The 16,055-nt window shown below is 41.6% G+C and overlaps 1 protein-coding gene across 12 annotated transcripts in view; it reads left to right on the forward strand.

The window, feature by feature from the left end:
- arvcfb (ARVCF delta catenin family member b) overlaps nucleotides 1-16,055 on the forward strand; it is a 267,199-nt gene that overhangs the window by 189,660 nt on the left and 61,484 nt on the right. For all 12 annotated transcript variants that reach the window (XM_080894650.1, XM_080894651.1, XM_080894642.1 and 9 more), the window contains one exon: nucleotides 7,549-8,054. In XM_080894650.1, coding sequence (XP_080750776.1) covers nucleotides 7,549-8,054 — 506 coding nt within the window. The remainder of the gene's footprint in view (nucleotides 1-7,548; nucleotides 8,055-16,055) is intronic.

The raw sequence follows: 16,055 nt of genomic DNA on the forward strand, positions 1-16,055 counted from the left end.
AGCCTCAGGGTGCTGGATTTGGGGTGAAACCCTCCATGCATGGTAAGGAGCTTTCTTGTCTTTATGTCAGTGGCTTCTATCTCCTCCTTTGGCCAGCCTATTACCCCAGCAGGGTACCTGATCACGGGCAGGGCGTACGTGTTGATGGCCCGGATCTTGTTCTTACCATTCAGCTGACTCCTCAGGACTTGCCTGACCCTCTGCAGGTACTTGGTGGTTGCAGCTTTTCTAGCGGCCTCTTCATGGTTCCCATTCGCCTGTGGGATCCCCAAGTACTTGTAACTGTCCTCTATGTCTGCAATGTTGCCTTCTGGTAGTTCAATCCCCTCAGTTCTGACTACCTTCCCTCTCTTTGTTACCATCCGACTACACTTCTCCAGTCCGAACGACATTCCAATGTCATTGCTGTATAGCCTGGTAGTGTGGATCAGTGAATCGATGTCTCGTTCACTCTTGGCATACAGCTTGATGTCATCCATGTACAGGAGGTGGCTGACAACTGCTCCGTTCTGTAGTCGGTATCCGTAGCCAGTCTTGTTAATGATCTCACTGAGGGGGTTCAGGCCTATGCAGAACAGCAGTGGGGACAGAGCATCTCCTTGGTAGATCCCGCACTTGATGGTGACTTGTGCTATGGGCTTGGAGTTGGCCTCTAGTGTTGTACGCCACATCCCCATTGAGTTCCTGATGAAGGCTCTTAGGGTCCCATTGATCTTGTACAATTCTAGGCATTCCAGTATCCAGCTGTGGGGCATTGAGTCATAGGCCTTCTTGTAATCTATATATATATATATATATATATATATATATAGCATCTCTTTCTTACTCCTGCTCAGGCTTTGCAGATACATGTTGCTCTTCCTTCCTCTCCCCATCCCCCACACTGTCTGAATGTGAATGCCTAGCACATCCTTAATGTGTGTGTGACACACTGCGTGTGTCCACGAGCACCTTTCAGGTGTGGGTGTCCTCAGGGCCAGGTTGATTAATAGCTGCTCTTGAACCCTGCCAGACTACTGAAGCTTTTTTAAACCAGTCTTTAATGGCTCATCTCTCCTTGGACAGTCAGCGTTGGGGGTCACTCCCCCCACACAGACATGTAAATACATGCAGACACATTTAGTGACCGCTTAATTGCATAGTGTGGGGTGGGACGGTGGATGGAGGGGGTCATTTCTATCCTCTTTTGTCTATAGTGACACTAGCCAACTCAGGCATTTTCTCCCTTGTCCCATCTTGTCAAGAGGCATTCAAATCCAATCAGAGCAAGAGTAGTTTTTCAGTTTTTCTGTGCTCCTTTTGAAAAAGTTACAGCTGTGTTGCATCACCTCAATAACACTTAAAATAAGGAGAACAGTTGTTGCAGTTTTGAAAGCAAATTGTTTCTTATTCTTGCCTGATGCAGGATTTCACCTGCTCATCAGCGTCTCTAGTGTTTTTACAGGGTGACAGGTTTGGACTGCAGGATGCTATTTTAGCATCCAGAGTGCTAAAACAAGCCAGACCTGCCATGAAATCGGTTCATATTGTTAAGTGCATGAGTGCATTTGTACAGGACACTCGTGCACTGCTGCTCCATGCAAAAGATCTTTGGCCCATAGCAGATGGTGATGCTTCTGGATTTTGTATTTGTGAGGTTGCCCTGGACTATCTTTGCTGATCATTGTTTTCCTGAGCACAAGAAGTGATATCTGCTCCTGCTTTGTAATTGCTGTTTGTATAGCAAATCATTCTGATGACCTGTTGCTAAACAACTAGTTACAAGATATCTGAGATTCCTGTTTAGCATTACTTACTTTATCTTGTTCCAGTGTCTTTGACGTGTGTTGCTGGCCTCAAATTCAAAATTAGCATTTTTTTTTTTTTTTAATACAGTTGGTCAGTTTCCAGTTTTGATTTGTTTTTGTCCACTTTTTTACTACTTTTTTGAAGTTGCTGCATTCTGTATTATTCCCATCTGTGGAAGCAGGGTAGTTATACTTCCACTCTGTCAATGAAACAATGTCACTTTATTAAAAAAAAAAATAAACAACTCAAGTAGTTATGTAAAAGAAAATGCTATCAGAAAACCAGAGTAATTAAAAAGTGACTGGATGGAAAGACTCCAGCTCTGTTCCTTTCACTTCCCATTTCCACAATGACTTCTATGCACGATAAAACAATATTAATTCAAAATGAGCAAATTGTCAACAGGGACAGTCACTGAAAACCTCATAAATGCCAGGATGGTATTTGTACATATGAAATCCAAACATCTTCTAAGCCTGTAATCCTTCATAGTCGCCTCTTTTTATGGGCCTGCAGAAGACGAGGCTCATGCATGGCCGTGACTGAAATGTGATGCAAGTAATTGACAAACGATGAAGCAATGGGAGCATAGTGAGGATGTGACAGAGTTCAAACAAATCGATGAATACCAAACTCTGCAGCCACACACACATCTCATATCTACTGTATCTGCTTATCTTTTCTTCTTTGTTCTTTGTGTCATAAAACAAAACAAGCGCGCCCGCGCAGTCGCACACGACACAAATAGGCTGGACATTTACCAGCTCGATTAACATGAGGAGAGTGATCTTCTGTAATCATGCTCAGAGCATCATCATATCTGGCTGCAAAGAACCCTTTCACATCCTATGAATACACCCTACCCTGCACGCACAATGGCGCCAATTTAAATGCAAATCCTGACATTCCCATCACTCAGCCTCAAGATGTCTGCTTCACCACCGGCCCTGCCACGTTGGCCCAGATCTAAATGAGGCATGATCTGCACAACTGTACATCTTATCTGTGTATTGAAGTGCACGTTAAAGAAAGTGCATGAGAAACACGGCACGGCAGATAATGTGTCTGCGTGTGTGTGTGTGTGGCGGGTATGTGCAGTGTTGTTGATGCTGAGATTGTGAACTTCCCTTCTTTTAGAGCGGGGTAATTTCTGCCTTTCTTTGCCTTGTCAAGTCAAATACTCTATAGCGAAAGAGATCTCTGAATGTTGTTGTATGTGTTTGGATCGTGGCGTACACATGGAAGCAATTAGTAAACCAGCAGCACGTGCACATGCGCTTAAAACTTCCCTCCTTTTCCTTGTAGTGTGTCAAGAAGCTCAGTGTTTTTTTGCCAAACCTCAGAGCAGCAGTTGTTGTCCAAATGATGTGCTGTAATCAGGCTTCTGCGCTCGTGATTGGCCCCTCCTTCCATACTGTGGTTACAGGCTGCTATTGAGATTTGTGGCTCCCCAAAATGTTCCATAAAGATTAGAGAGGAAAAATAAACTTTTAAAAGAATCGTAAACACGGAGAATACACCAAATGCCCTTTGCAGTTCAGGTTTGTTGTGACTTGACATATCCCTTCAAGCTACAGCCGTTCAGCACCACAGCTCTTTCAATTTAGTTAACTTGCAGCATTTAGCCGCAGGGCTGTTCTTGACAGCCTTGTTGTCTTACTCCATCTCTATTAATCCTCCTTCCATCCACCTGAATAGGAGATTTAGAATCTTTTTACAATAGTTAAGCAGGAGTTTTTCTTTTAGTACATCTCGTATCGATTTTTCTGGCAGTAAGACGCACCAAGTTGTACCATAAAAGCCAAAATGTCAGTTATGGAAAAACAACGCAACAAACGAGGGAGGGCACGTGTCCTGCAGCCAACTTTTAACCAGCTTCTATCGATTATACAACGGCCCCTAAGCATCCAAGTCTCTTATCTGGCAAAGAACGGAAAAAACATTGAGATAAACTGAGTGCTCAAAGTTTAGCACAAATTAACAAAATATATTTTATGTGATGACTTTAAAAGCAGTAATAACTAGGGCTGAACGATATATCGCATTTGCGATAATATCGCGACATGATCAAGTGCAATTTTCTAACCGCAAAGGCTGCGATTATACTCTGGACATGTCCAAATTCATGGGCTGCATCCTCCTGAGGCCGCATTTGTAGACCGATTACGTCACAGCGATGCGCCGAAGGCTGTCCAAATTACTACCATATCCCAGAATTCATAGCGCGGCCCAGCCAAACTCCAGTTTCCAACAATGGCGGCCGCTACTAAGTTTTAAAATTACTCATACTAATCTTTCTGGGTCACAAAATAAACTTTTAAAATATTTTCAGGCGAGAAAGTAGTTGTGTAAACATCAAATATCTGCTCGGTTTATCAAGATATCCCATATTTGCAAAAGTGCTTCGACGTTTTCAGAGGCGTCTGCTACCCACCAGCTCGACAGCTAGCCGGGAGCTCGAGGGTTACTGATGCGGCCGAGAACGGCACAACTCCCGGCACATCATTTTCAGATCACCGCGGAGTTTCGCTGCTCGGGTTAAACGTGATATATAAGTCACTTAGACAACCTAAAAATGTTATTGTTGGGCTTTTTTCAGTGTTTTGTTTGTTCGTGAGTAAATCGGTTTGGCTGAGATTAAAGTTATTAGATTAGATAAAATAAAACTTTATTAATCCCCCGGGTGGGTTCCTCCTTGGTTTTCACACAGCTGACTAAACGTCAAACAGAAAACTTATTAAACAGAAGTATGAGACAGTCGAGAATTTACACCAGTGTCTGGTTATATTTTAGATAGCAAGAAGCAGACGGCCGAGTTTATTAAACTCCACCGAGACAGCGGTGACGCTAATCAGAACTAGACCGTCCAATTTCACGCCTTTAAACTTTAAAGGCGTGTTTGTGTGTGTGTTTATACAATTGCTATTATGTTTGCACTTTATGTGTAATGTTACTGACTGCAGAGATCAGTAAGATGTGTGTATTTTTTATTTATTAGTTTTATTTATTTAATATTATTTTTTAATTGAATGACTGTCTAGTAGTTCACAGATGTCGAAAAACTGAGTGTGGTAAAGCCACTGATTTTTTTTATGTATATTTCTGCAATCTGCACATTGTACTGACTTTCATTTTAATGTTTACACCAGGGTTCCTTGTCAGCACTTTATGCTCAGATGTTTGTAAGCTAAAAATAAACTATTGTGTATGTTCAAATATACTGTTGTGATTGAAGAAGTTAAATAAAAATGTCAGTCATCAATTCATGCATCACCTCATGTCATCATAACAGAGGTCTGTCTTCCAGGAAAGAACAGTTTAAAATTAATGTAATATAGTATTGGCCATACTATATGATGTATTGCTTGTCTTTGTTTAATAATACAGAAGACAAAGACCTTAAAAAATAATCGCATATCGCATCGCAATCGCAATATTGGGGCAAAAAATCGCAATTAGATTATTTTCCATAATCGTTCAGCCCTAGTAATAACAAAATGTCCTTTTTGTTCCACCGTGCTGAACTTAGAAACAGAGAGATGACTGATTTAGGTGTGCAAGCACTTAACGTTGTGCTATTTGCCCTCCAGCTCTCGTTATTTTGTGGAGGGCTTTTGATAGCACACAGATATGGAAAATTGTCTGCTGCTGTAAAGAGTATGCAGGACCATATCAACTTGTCGGCCTTAATATGCTTTAAACACCCTGTTCTATACATATTTTGCCCTAGGAAGGTCTCCAGTACCTTTGCACACTTCATGCACTTGAGATCTGTGAAAACCTGATTAAATTTGTTGCACTCCACAGCTATCATTACAAAAGGTGCTTGTTTCAAACAACCCACACTATGCAAACCATCCAAAATCTGGTTGTAACATAGAGTGGAAATGAAACAAAAAAACTGACGTACACCTTCACAGCTTTCGTCTTAATAAGAGGAGACGTGAACGGGAAAGATGCTTGTGGGGAACTTCCAAAAGACCCGCAGCTTTGTGTTGTCACTTTTCTCCTGTTGCATCCGATACATTTAGTCAGCTCATTATAAGCAATGACTAAGAGCAAATGTCATGTCTGTATTTTTCTTTCACAAGCGATCTCAGATAGCAATTGAAAATCGCTTTTTGAAATGTCAGAGATTTCTCCTGCCAGGTAGTAAACTACTCACTACGGCGGCTGATTCTTTGGAAAACGGCTTTGGCTTAAATTTCAAGGGGAACAGAAAATGTGTTCAAACCGGGGCCAACATCACTACAACCATTTGACATTACTACCTAGACTGCATCGCAACATAGAGAAGGTGAAGAAGTAGAGGATTTTCATTTGAAGTAAGCACTAAACATTCATCAAATTTGTTCATAAAAACAAGAAAGTGACGATGCGTGGGAAGCATAATTAATAAAAAACACATTACAACTAGAGCTCAGTCAGCTTACCACTGACCACCATTTTGTCACACCACTAACCACCATATATCAAGTACCACAAGCGGAGAGCAGCTGTATTATGTAATGAGGGTACGCAGTTTCAAGCTGTGGAGTAGGCGAGGTATGATAATGGCTGTGCGTAAGTGCACTCATGTAATGATATTCCTCTTCCCATATTAAGATTTTTACCTACTAAACATTCTCCTTATAGACAAAGGAGACATGTCAGTGAAACAAGCTTCAAAAATGTTCCTTTGAACTTTTCTGCCAGTGTTAAATTTGGCTTACCTGAGCTGCTGCAGTTGAGCCCAACAAAAAAAGAAAACCTTTCCTATGATTAAAGAAAAACAATAAGTCACCTGAACTCTAGCAACGATGATCTGTCACTGGAATTGAGCGCCTATTTTTTTCATCCATGTTCCAGCAGGAATTTGATGAGCCTGTCTATGGAGTAAAGAGTTGTAAAGAGCAGGCTCTGAGAGGCTTTGGAAATAGGGGATCATTAAAGGAACCTCCCCCCTCAGCGGACCCCATGAGCTCCCTTCTTTCTCTGCCACTCAGTTCCATTGCAGAAAAATTAGCAAAGCTGAAGACTGTTTAGGTCCTTAGCTGTAATGTCAGTAGCGCTAATAAGGGTAATGCTGGTAGAAGCGTCCCAGAGTGATGGTCATTAACATTTCAGCAACTGTATGCTAGAGTTGGCACTGTGAGCAAAGGGAGCCCTGGAGGTATCATAGGAGCTCATAGTCCTCCCTGAGGGGACAGCCGAGCTCTCGCTGTTCCCTGGGGGAAAAGACATCAAATCCTTTCTCTGCCGTATGTGGTGGCTTCTAGAAAAAAAAAGAAAAGGAAAAACTTCACAAGGCTATCCTTCAAAGGATTTTCTTTGGTATTGCCTTGTCTGTTTCTTTGTGAAGTGCCCGTCTTTTCTTTCACCAGTCTTTTCCTGTCTCTCAGTCACTCCTTCTAAGACTTTATGTTTCTTGAAGTCTGACTTTTTTGTTGCTGCCACCTGGCAGGGAGGAATAATAAGAATGCTGCATACTATATGTATTTTATTGCAAAGAACTACCATCACAGTGCTTCTGGCAAATCTGGTAAAATCTGATCTGAACCACAGATCCTTCTCTTTCTGTCCAGTACCGTGTCCTTGTCCTGCTCTGTCTCTCACTTCTTTTCACCTCATTAGTCAGCAGCTTTCACCTCAGTTAGCTTCTCTCAGAGTGTTTCCCCCCGGCTGCCTAATTCTTCTCTTGGACAAATCTGTCTGAGTCACCCCCCATTTACCTCGTCCATCTTCCTCGTCCTAACTGTCCTCTCTTCTCTCCTCATCCAGAGGGTACCCAGATGACCCCATTGAGGCTGAGCTGATCGATGAGCGCCACCCTTACATCCATGGGATGTATTCAGCACCACTGGCTCAGCCAGAGAGGGGTAGCATGGCCAGTCTGGACCGCATGGGTGGTCGTCGCTCACCTTCCATCGACAGCATCCGCAAGGACCCACGCTGGCGGGACCCAGATCTCCCTGAGGTCATTGCCATGCTAGGCCACCCGATCGACCCAGTCAAGTCCAACGCCGCTGCCTACCTGCAGCACTTGTGCTACGAAAATGACAAGATTAAGAAAGATGTGCGTCAGCTGAAGGGAATTCCAGTTCTGGTGGGTCTTCTGGATCACCCCAAGTCTGAAGTCCATCGTAAGGCTTGTGGTGCCCTGCGCAACATCTCCTATGGCAAGGACAATGACAACAAGGTGGCCATCAAGAACTGTGATGGCATCCCGGCCCTTATCCGCCTTCTGAGGAAGACCAACGACATGGAAGTACGAGAACTCATCACAGGTAAGATACGTATTTCCAACTTAAATTAATAATTTGTAATTTTAGGATTGCACTCATTTCCTGTTGTGGTTGAAGTTAGAGGAGATTGATACTATTCAAGTCTCTTGTGATGGATACGATGACACATCAGGCAGGTGTTTCTCTTGGCTTTAAGAAAGCAGGTATGAAACAGTTAACCTAGCTTTGTAGACAACCAATAATCCTCTAATCTTATTTAGTATTTCATCCAATTTTTTGTATTAAAAGGTCAATTTGAATTTTTTATTTGTTTGATTTATATGAACTATTTCTCCACAGTCAGTGTATTACCTATAATACATCTTGTCAGCATGCCCCAGTATGGAGGAGCAGTAGGAGTACTGGGAGAGATGCTAAGCATTTTAGCCACCTAATGATATGTATTTTTGTAGTTTGCTACATTTAACATTTTTCTGTGTAAAGCTACCAGATTTCTGTGAACAACAACAGTAATTTTGCATTAATGGACAAAGGAGTTACTGGCTTATCACTGCCAGTGGTTAGTTTATTTAGTATTATTGTGTGAGTTGGGTACGGTGGCCCTGAGAGGTCAAACGCAGACAAAACATTACAGAAGTTGAATACAACATGACAGAAAAACGAAAAACCCACAAAAAACAAAAGATGTTTGCTTTTCTTTTTTTGACTTCTTCCGTTGTCTTTTATCCAACTTCTGTTGCGTTTTGTGTACTTTTGGATTTTTCTGCATTTTTCTATTTCCTGGTGTTTCCTTAAGTTGCAATGTGTTTGGTGTTTCAGCGTAACTTGGATCCAAACTAACTGTAGACTCACACAGTAAAACAAACTAACAGGTCAAAGCGCACAGTGGCTCTGTGGTTAAAATCGTTCCACAGCAACAGCCCGATTGGTTTGGCCCTGTTTGAAGTTTGCATGTTCTCTATGTGCTTGCGTGGGTTTTCTTTGGGACCTCCAATTTTCCAGACTCCAGACTTCACTTCCTGATTAAAAAAAACGAATTTAAAAAGACGTGGTAGAGCAGCAACCTCTTTGTTAAAGTAAAATAACTGTTTTGTTCTTGGAATCTGCCATAATCCCTTTGTCTCTCTCTGCATGGTACTGCAGGGCTGTGAGTCATGCTTTATTAAGAAGCAGATCTTTAACTGCTGACACACGTTACTATTTAGCATTATTCATATCTATAAATCATCTCAACATTTGCAATAAGTTTGTTTCTAACATACTTGCCTAATTAGCACTGAATTGCATAAGTCCCTGTATGGCAGTGAAGATCTAGACAAGGCGTTTAAAGCTGTAATTAGTCCTAGTTAGATCCCAAGAAGACGTGTTTTGAGTGCACTGATAGGTGTGGGGGTTTTCTCACCACTTATTAAACGTAACATATGTTAATGAGTAAAGGATCACCAATGGTCACGGATATCAAATTTCAGATTTGATTACTTTAACCTCACAACGTAGTACTGCGGAGACAGATGGAAAGTGGAGGGATGATCTATAGGACAGCAAAAAGCATATAAACATCGATTTCAGAAAACGCTATTAGATGCATCGGGTAATGAAATACTGTATGTTTTTAATTCCTTTAAGAGGAGCTATTGATTCAGATGCTAGGATAGGATTTCTTCTCCTTGACCCGGTAAATGTCATTGATGTGGGGAAAACACTCTGTGTATGTGCGTTCAGCTAATCCCTAACACAATTGGCTTGACCTGACACACTTTCGGCTGGTATTGACACGTTTGGCATCTGAGAGTGGGCTTTTGTTTTCGGTGTGAAAAATGAGAAGCACTTTCAAGTGAGAAACTTGACCTTTGCGAAATGCAGTATACACGTTAGCCCAAAACAATTAAAGGAGTTGCTATTTAGGTGGCAAATTAAGGGAGGAAAATTGCTGACAAATCTGATTTGGGCAGATGTAGATAGTTAGCTAGGTGTTGTGTTGTCGATATGTTTGAGACTGTGGCCCTTTAAGGGGGAATGTTGGCTATATTTTGGCTATTGACAGCTTTAGTCTGGCCTTTAAAAACCACACACATGCATTTGTGTGTGTGTGTGTGTGTGTTGTCTGCCGTGACAGAGATGTTGCAGTGAGCGATGGCTGTGCTGCAGCAGAAATGATTGCCTTTACAGTACCTTGTTGCTCTCCTTCGTAGCTAAAAATAACCCTGCACCACAAGACAAGGAGGGCAGTACGGAGGAAGTTATTCCCCTCCCTCCTAGCCGTAATTATCCAACCCTCCCTCCCTCACTCGATCTAATTTTTTTCTCTCTTTCATTCATTATCTATACTCTCATTCATTTTCCCTCTGTCACGGTTTCCTCCCTATCCCTGCCTCAGTCTCCAGCTTTACGTTTCCATTGCCACTGCTCCGTCCCCAGTGAAAACGGGCCCGTCACAATGCAAGCTCAGCTCACAGGCTCAGCTCACAGGCTCAGCCGGTGCGGCTGGAATTGGCTGTGTTTTTCCTCAATTAAATATAATTGGGGGGATTTAAATACAGGCCCTTTTCTTAGTCCATGTGTTTAAGAGTTTGCTGTTGGAGTTTATGCCGTCCCTCAGAAACCACAGTGAGCTCTGTTTTCTACAGGGGAAATGGGTGACGTGGAAAGAACCGAGCAGTTTCTTTTTCCAACACACAAGTTGGGCAGACAGTGGAGTCGTTCATATTTTTGGAGCTTTGTATCGTTCAGAGTAATTCTATTTTCCCTCCTGGTAGGCTCAAGGCTGTTTGTGCCCTCCAGCAATTCCCACTCTGGAAATGTAGATTATTAAGCGGATTTCTCTCCTGTTTTCCCTGCAGGAGACGTCTGGTTTTTGTGGGCTGACATTCAAGCAGGTGCCTGCTGCAGACCTTTTGTTGTTTGAATGAAAGATGCATATGGTTGGCAGGGATTTAAGCTAGAGGAGAGATAATGTCTAGACACACGTGTTTGTCTCTGCCCGGCTTTTGTGCTCTTGTCAGTAAAATTACAGTGTTGTCTGACAAGAGTTCGAAGCATGGGAAACATTTCTAAAACTGTAACTGTAACTTCAGCTTACACAGAACGCCTTGATCAGTTTGCTTTGACCAACCAGCAGCCAGTTTAACCAGATTCAATTAAAATGATCTTCATTGTCCAGACTCCTCCTGGTTATGTTTTGTTTTTTTAAATCCTTCTTGTGGTCGTCACTTACTGTAGTTGCCTTGCCTGCTGTTGATTGCTGAACAGATTGATAGAATGATTTTGTCTCAGACTCTCTTTTCGCTGAAAACAGCCACCTTCCTCCTGCTACTGCTAACAGGGAGTGATCCAAAACAGTGAGCTGAAAGACATCAAAATGCACTGGGAGAGTCATCTGGGCTTTTCTGCCTACTAGCTACTTCTTTCACATTGCTCACAGATTTTATCGGTTGTTTTTAGCAAACCCAAAGCACAAGATGAAGCCAGTGAGGAAGCAGTGTAGTAGCGACTTTGTAGTGATTAATGCCATCTGACTTTATCCAACACCCCCAACTTTCAAACGGTAAACCATTTTTTTTTAGACTTTATTTATCCCCAAGGGGCAATTAACATACAACAGAGCAGCATAACATTGAAGATAAGGACAGTAAGAACAGGCAATAAGAGTGAGATAATAAATGCACAGAATATACAGTATATACAGTTTTAAAATTAAAGTGACTGAAAGGTGAATAAATAACTGTGAGTGACTAAAAGTGAATAAAGTGTCGGTAGTATTAAAAAGAGTGTAGTTTATGTTTCTGGTGTGGGAAATGGTGTTATCGGCTGGTGTTAAAAAGCAGAGTGGCTTTGGGGACAAAGGTGGCGCTCCTCCTCTCAGTCCTGCAGGAAATGCAGCGGAGGCATCGCCCAGAGGGGAGGCATTGAAATGCGGGGTGAAGAATGTGAGAGGGGTCGTTGATGATTTTAGCTGCCTCTCTAAGGGCCTGTTGGCTGAAAACCTGTGCCAGAGTTCTGACAGCCAGCCCAATGATTTTAGAGCACACTGATGCAGTGTGCTGCAGTCTGTTCTTGTTCTGAAGGCTGAGGGAGTGGAACCAGCAGGTGATGGAGAAGGTCATGATGCTTTCCAGGAAGGCATAGTAAAAAGTCATCATGATGGGTGTGCTGACTCCAAAGGAGTTGAGTTTCCTAAGGAGGTGTAGCCATTGGTGGCACCTCCTTAGTAATTGCTGCGTCCCATTTAAGTGCCCCACTTCTAAGGCTTTGATATTTTCCATGCAGACTTGCTTGAGCGGCTCACTGATGCACTTGATACGACTCTGTTGGTGTTATTAATTACTAGAGATGGCACGATACCACTTTTTTATGTCCGATACCAATATCATAAATTTGGATATCGGCCGATACCGATATAAATCCGATATAGTGTTTTTTAATCAATAAACTGTTTTTTTAATATCTTGCTGCATTTTTTATAAGTTCATACTCAAGTTCAAGCAAAAAACAAACAAACACTAAAGCTATTCTGTTATACCTGTATGCAAAAAATACACTGCACCCAAAATATTTCATAGTTCAGCAAAACTGATCAATCTAATAAACTTAAACCTACACCATCCTCACTATTCTGGTATTTTAAAGAGTACTTAGCAGAAATATTAAGCAACCTAACTAATAGGGTTGCAAACTCCCCAGCAAAAAAAAAAAAAATAGGGAAGCAATAAGTTTTCATTAAGTTTGGGATCAGATAGCATTGTTTCAGCTCATACGGATGCCAGCCGATGGTCAACTAGAAAGTCCCGTACCTGGTGTCCGCAGGTGCCGTCACATATGCAAACCGCTTTGCAACCCAGCTATACGCCAGCTTCTCCTTTTTATGCTGCAATTTGTTACTGGAGCTGTTTTGTTGTGGGATCTTGCTGCTGTAAATCACTGCAGACATTGTGTGTGTCTGTGCGAGCGTACTGTAGCAGAGATTTTTCTTATTCTGTGGACATTCACAGAAGAACGAGTCCACTTTTTGAGGTCTCCCTCTTCTCTTTCTCTTCTCCTGCCTCTAGCACGCCCAATCTCTTTCTCCCTTCTTCTGAACCGTGCCTCCGTCCCTCTTTACCTCTCAGAGTGTGATGGATGGCATGAGAGGTGAGGAGGAGAAGTAGAGGAGGAGAACGGTAATGGGCAGAACTAAGTTAATAGCTGTGCTTGAAGAGCAACATGCCTGCCAGTGGTGCCTGGAAAATTTAATTAGCCCAGCCACAGCTCCAGTCCCTTACCCGGTCCTACTCTTAGTTCCTCCAGCCGTCATATCCAGGTATCACAGAGAGATGCAAAAAAAGGGAGTATAAGAGCCGGCAGTTGGTTAATATGTAGTTCAGTCTGTTGGTTATATCAGGAAAAAACGATGAATCCAAACTGCCTGTTAGCAACAGTATATGATGGAAGAGGCAGGTTATAATGTGCATGTTAAGCTTTCCTTTTGGCTAGATTGCATTTAAAACAAAGTCATCAGAGGCTTATGAGAAAACTCAATCACAGTAAAAGATTGTTGCTGCATATATATATATCAGATAACAAGGTTTTTCTGTCTTATGCCATTTCCTGTTTATGCAAACTGAAGCACAGTTGCCTTTGGAGGGTTTTTTAATAGCTGAATAAGTTCTGTTTACAGGAATATATTCCAGTAGGTTTTACAGGTTATTTAGCATATTCATTTTATTACACGCAATGTTTTAGAAACTTATTTTCTGGACCAACTCAACTAGACTGCTCCAGAACTATTTCTCGGCAGATAAACAACATTAATAATAAACCAGAAAGAAAAGTTAAGGCCTGATCATCAAAGTGAGGGATTTCTTTGCATTTTTAAAAAGCACACACGCACCAATAAATCACAACACTGATTTTCTTAAGGCGCTTTGTTAATGTGAGGAATAAGACACTACAAGATTAAAAAACAAACAGAACAGGCAACTAACCCTGGTCATAGGAGGTGTGTATTAAATCTAATGTGATCTGTCGTGTCAGTAAAGCTTGCAGTGTTCTCATATTTTTATTACTGAGCTTTATTCAGAGTATTAATTAAAGTAGGTACTTGCATTCATTCAACTCTGTTTGTTTTCAGTTATGTTGCAGCCTAGATTTGCTCTTCTCACTTTTTTAAAATTTCCTTTGGAAGTTTTTTGTGTTTTTATTACTTTAATATGATAATTTATTGATCAGGGAATGGTGCAGCGGATTGGCTGATTAGATATTTGTGTTAACGAGCAGCTGACCATTTATACCCAATGAAGTGGATGGTGGATTGGTAAATATCACCCTATTAATAAGCATACATACTTTCACATGTGAGAGATGGAAAATTTGATCAAATTAACAACAACTACAACATTTGCTTTGATTATTGTTTATTTTTTTTAACCCATATTTTACTTTTTAGATTTGTTTATATAAACTGTAGTGACCTCAATGCCTCATACTTTTCTTTGTTTGTGTCCTATTATAAGACTTTTATAAGAGTTTGCTTAACCTCCAGAGACAGATGAAAATCAGTTTATATTTGTGTTCGTGGAAAGTTCAGGCAGAAGTTAGACAAAAAAACTCAAACTTGTGCACTTTTCGGGGTTTGGATCACCTGGACAGTTTGGCTTAGATCAATGCAAATTGACTGCAGCTCTAAAGTGGCTCCGTATCGTGCGCCAATACAATAATTAACCGAAACTCTTAGCTCAGCAGTGCATTTTTGACAGCTGACGTTTCTATCCAAACTAAGTGCAGCGTTCTTCATTTCTAGCTGTGAAGAGAAGTCTGGTTACAGCGTATATTGTTCATGTTGCCTGTTAAATTTAGGTGTGAATGGCATCAAATAACCAGCACACACACATGAGTGTTTATGAGGGAACCCGATCTTTTTGGCATGACAATTGCATGGTGTCTGCCTCCGGCTTGCAAGACAGCGGTACATCCCTAACATGCCCACCTCTGACAAGCTGACATAGGACAGCAAATGGACTAAAGCTGATACAGTTGTTGGCCTGAAACACTGGCGGGATGCTGGATGGAGACGGTCGCTTCCACATCACTCTGTCATCTTAAATAACATTCTGTCAGTGGGCTGTATGCCTGTTGTACTTGATGGATCACAGCCACGGCAAAGACATGCCTTTTCCCTCCCCTCTGGCATATGTGATCTGTGCAGAGCTGACTGATTCCACCGGCCTGAGCAGTGTTTCAGTTGGAGCACTGAAGGTGACGGTGAACTACCAAAGGAGCGAAAGAAAGTTTGTATGGTGAACAAGAATCTGGTAACTTTAAAGCACAGAGCAGTCTTTCAACATCCTGGGTACGACAGATCAGGGATGCATGTATGCCGTATGCACTTCCAGCCAAGTTGAAAAATGGACTGCAATCTAGAAACAAGTATGCACCATTGAAATAAGGGGCATTATGCACCATTTATCTTATAGCAGGGAATACACATCGGGCTTGGATGCTGGAATCATAGAAATGAATGAACAAGACTTTGTCTGAATATTATTAAAGTGCCGTCTGTTTCTTCCTCCTCTGTGGCACGTTGCAAAAGTCATAAATTAGCACCACTTATTTCTGTTAGGACACCGACAGCACAGTGAGAAGTTTTCTTTGCCTTTCTTAAGATCCCATCACTCATTGTGAGTTGATTGCATGTTGCATTTTGCTTGTCACAAGTAAAGCTGATGCTAATGACACAACAGTGGCAGTAATCAAGCTGTCAGGCTGGCAGGCATGAATGTTAGCTAGCTGTCATCATACCAAAGTACAGACACCACAAGATAAGATAAGATAACTCTTTATTGTCATTGCACAGTCATACATAGTACAGTAGTACAATGAAATTGGAAAAACTGTCCTACGTCGGCACTACATATAACACAACACGACACGATATGACACATCACAACGTAACAAACAACACAACACAGTATATTAACTTAGTATAAAAAAGAAGAATAAGTGTATGTGTATTGCACACTGTTATTATTGCACATTAATTATTATTGCACCTTGTTATAAATATAAATA

The sequence above is a fragment of the Rhamphochromis sp. 'chilingali' genome (assembly GCF_963969265.1).
Source record: "Rhamphochromis sp. 'chilingali' genome assembly, chromosome: 10".
In the NCBI taxonomy this organism is placed as follows: Eukaryota; Metazoa; Chordata; class Actinopteri; order Cichliformes; family Cichlidae; genus Rhamphochromis; species Rhamphochromis sp. 'chilingali'.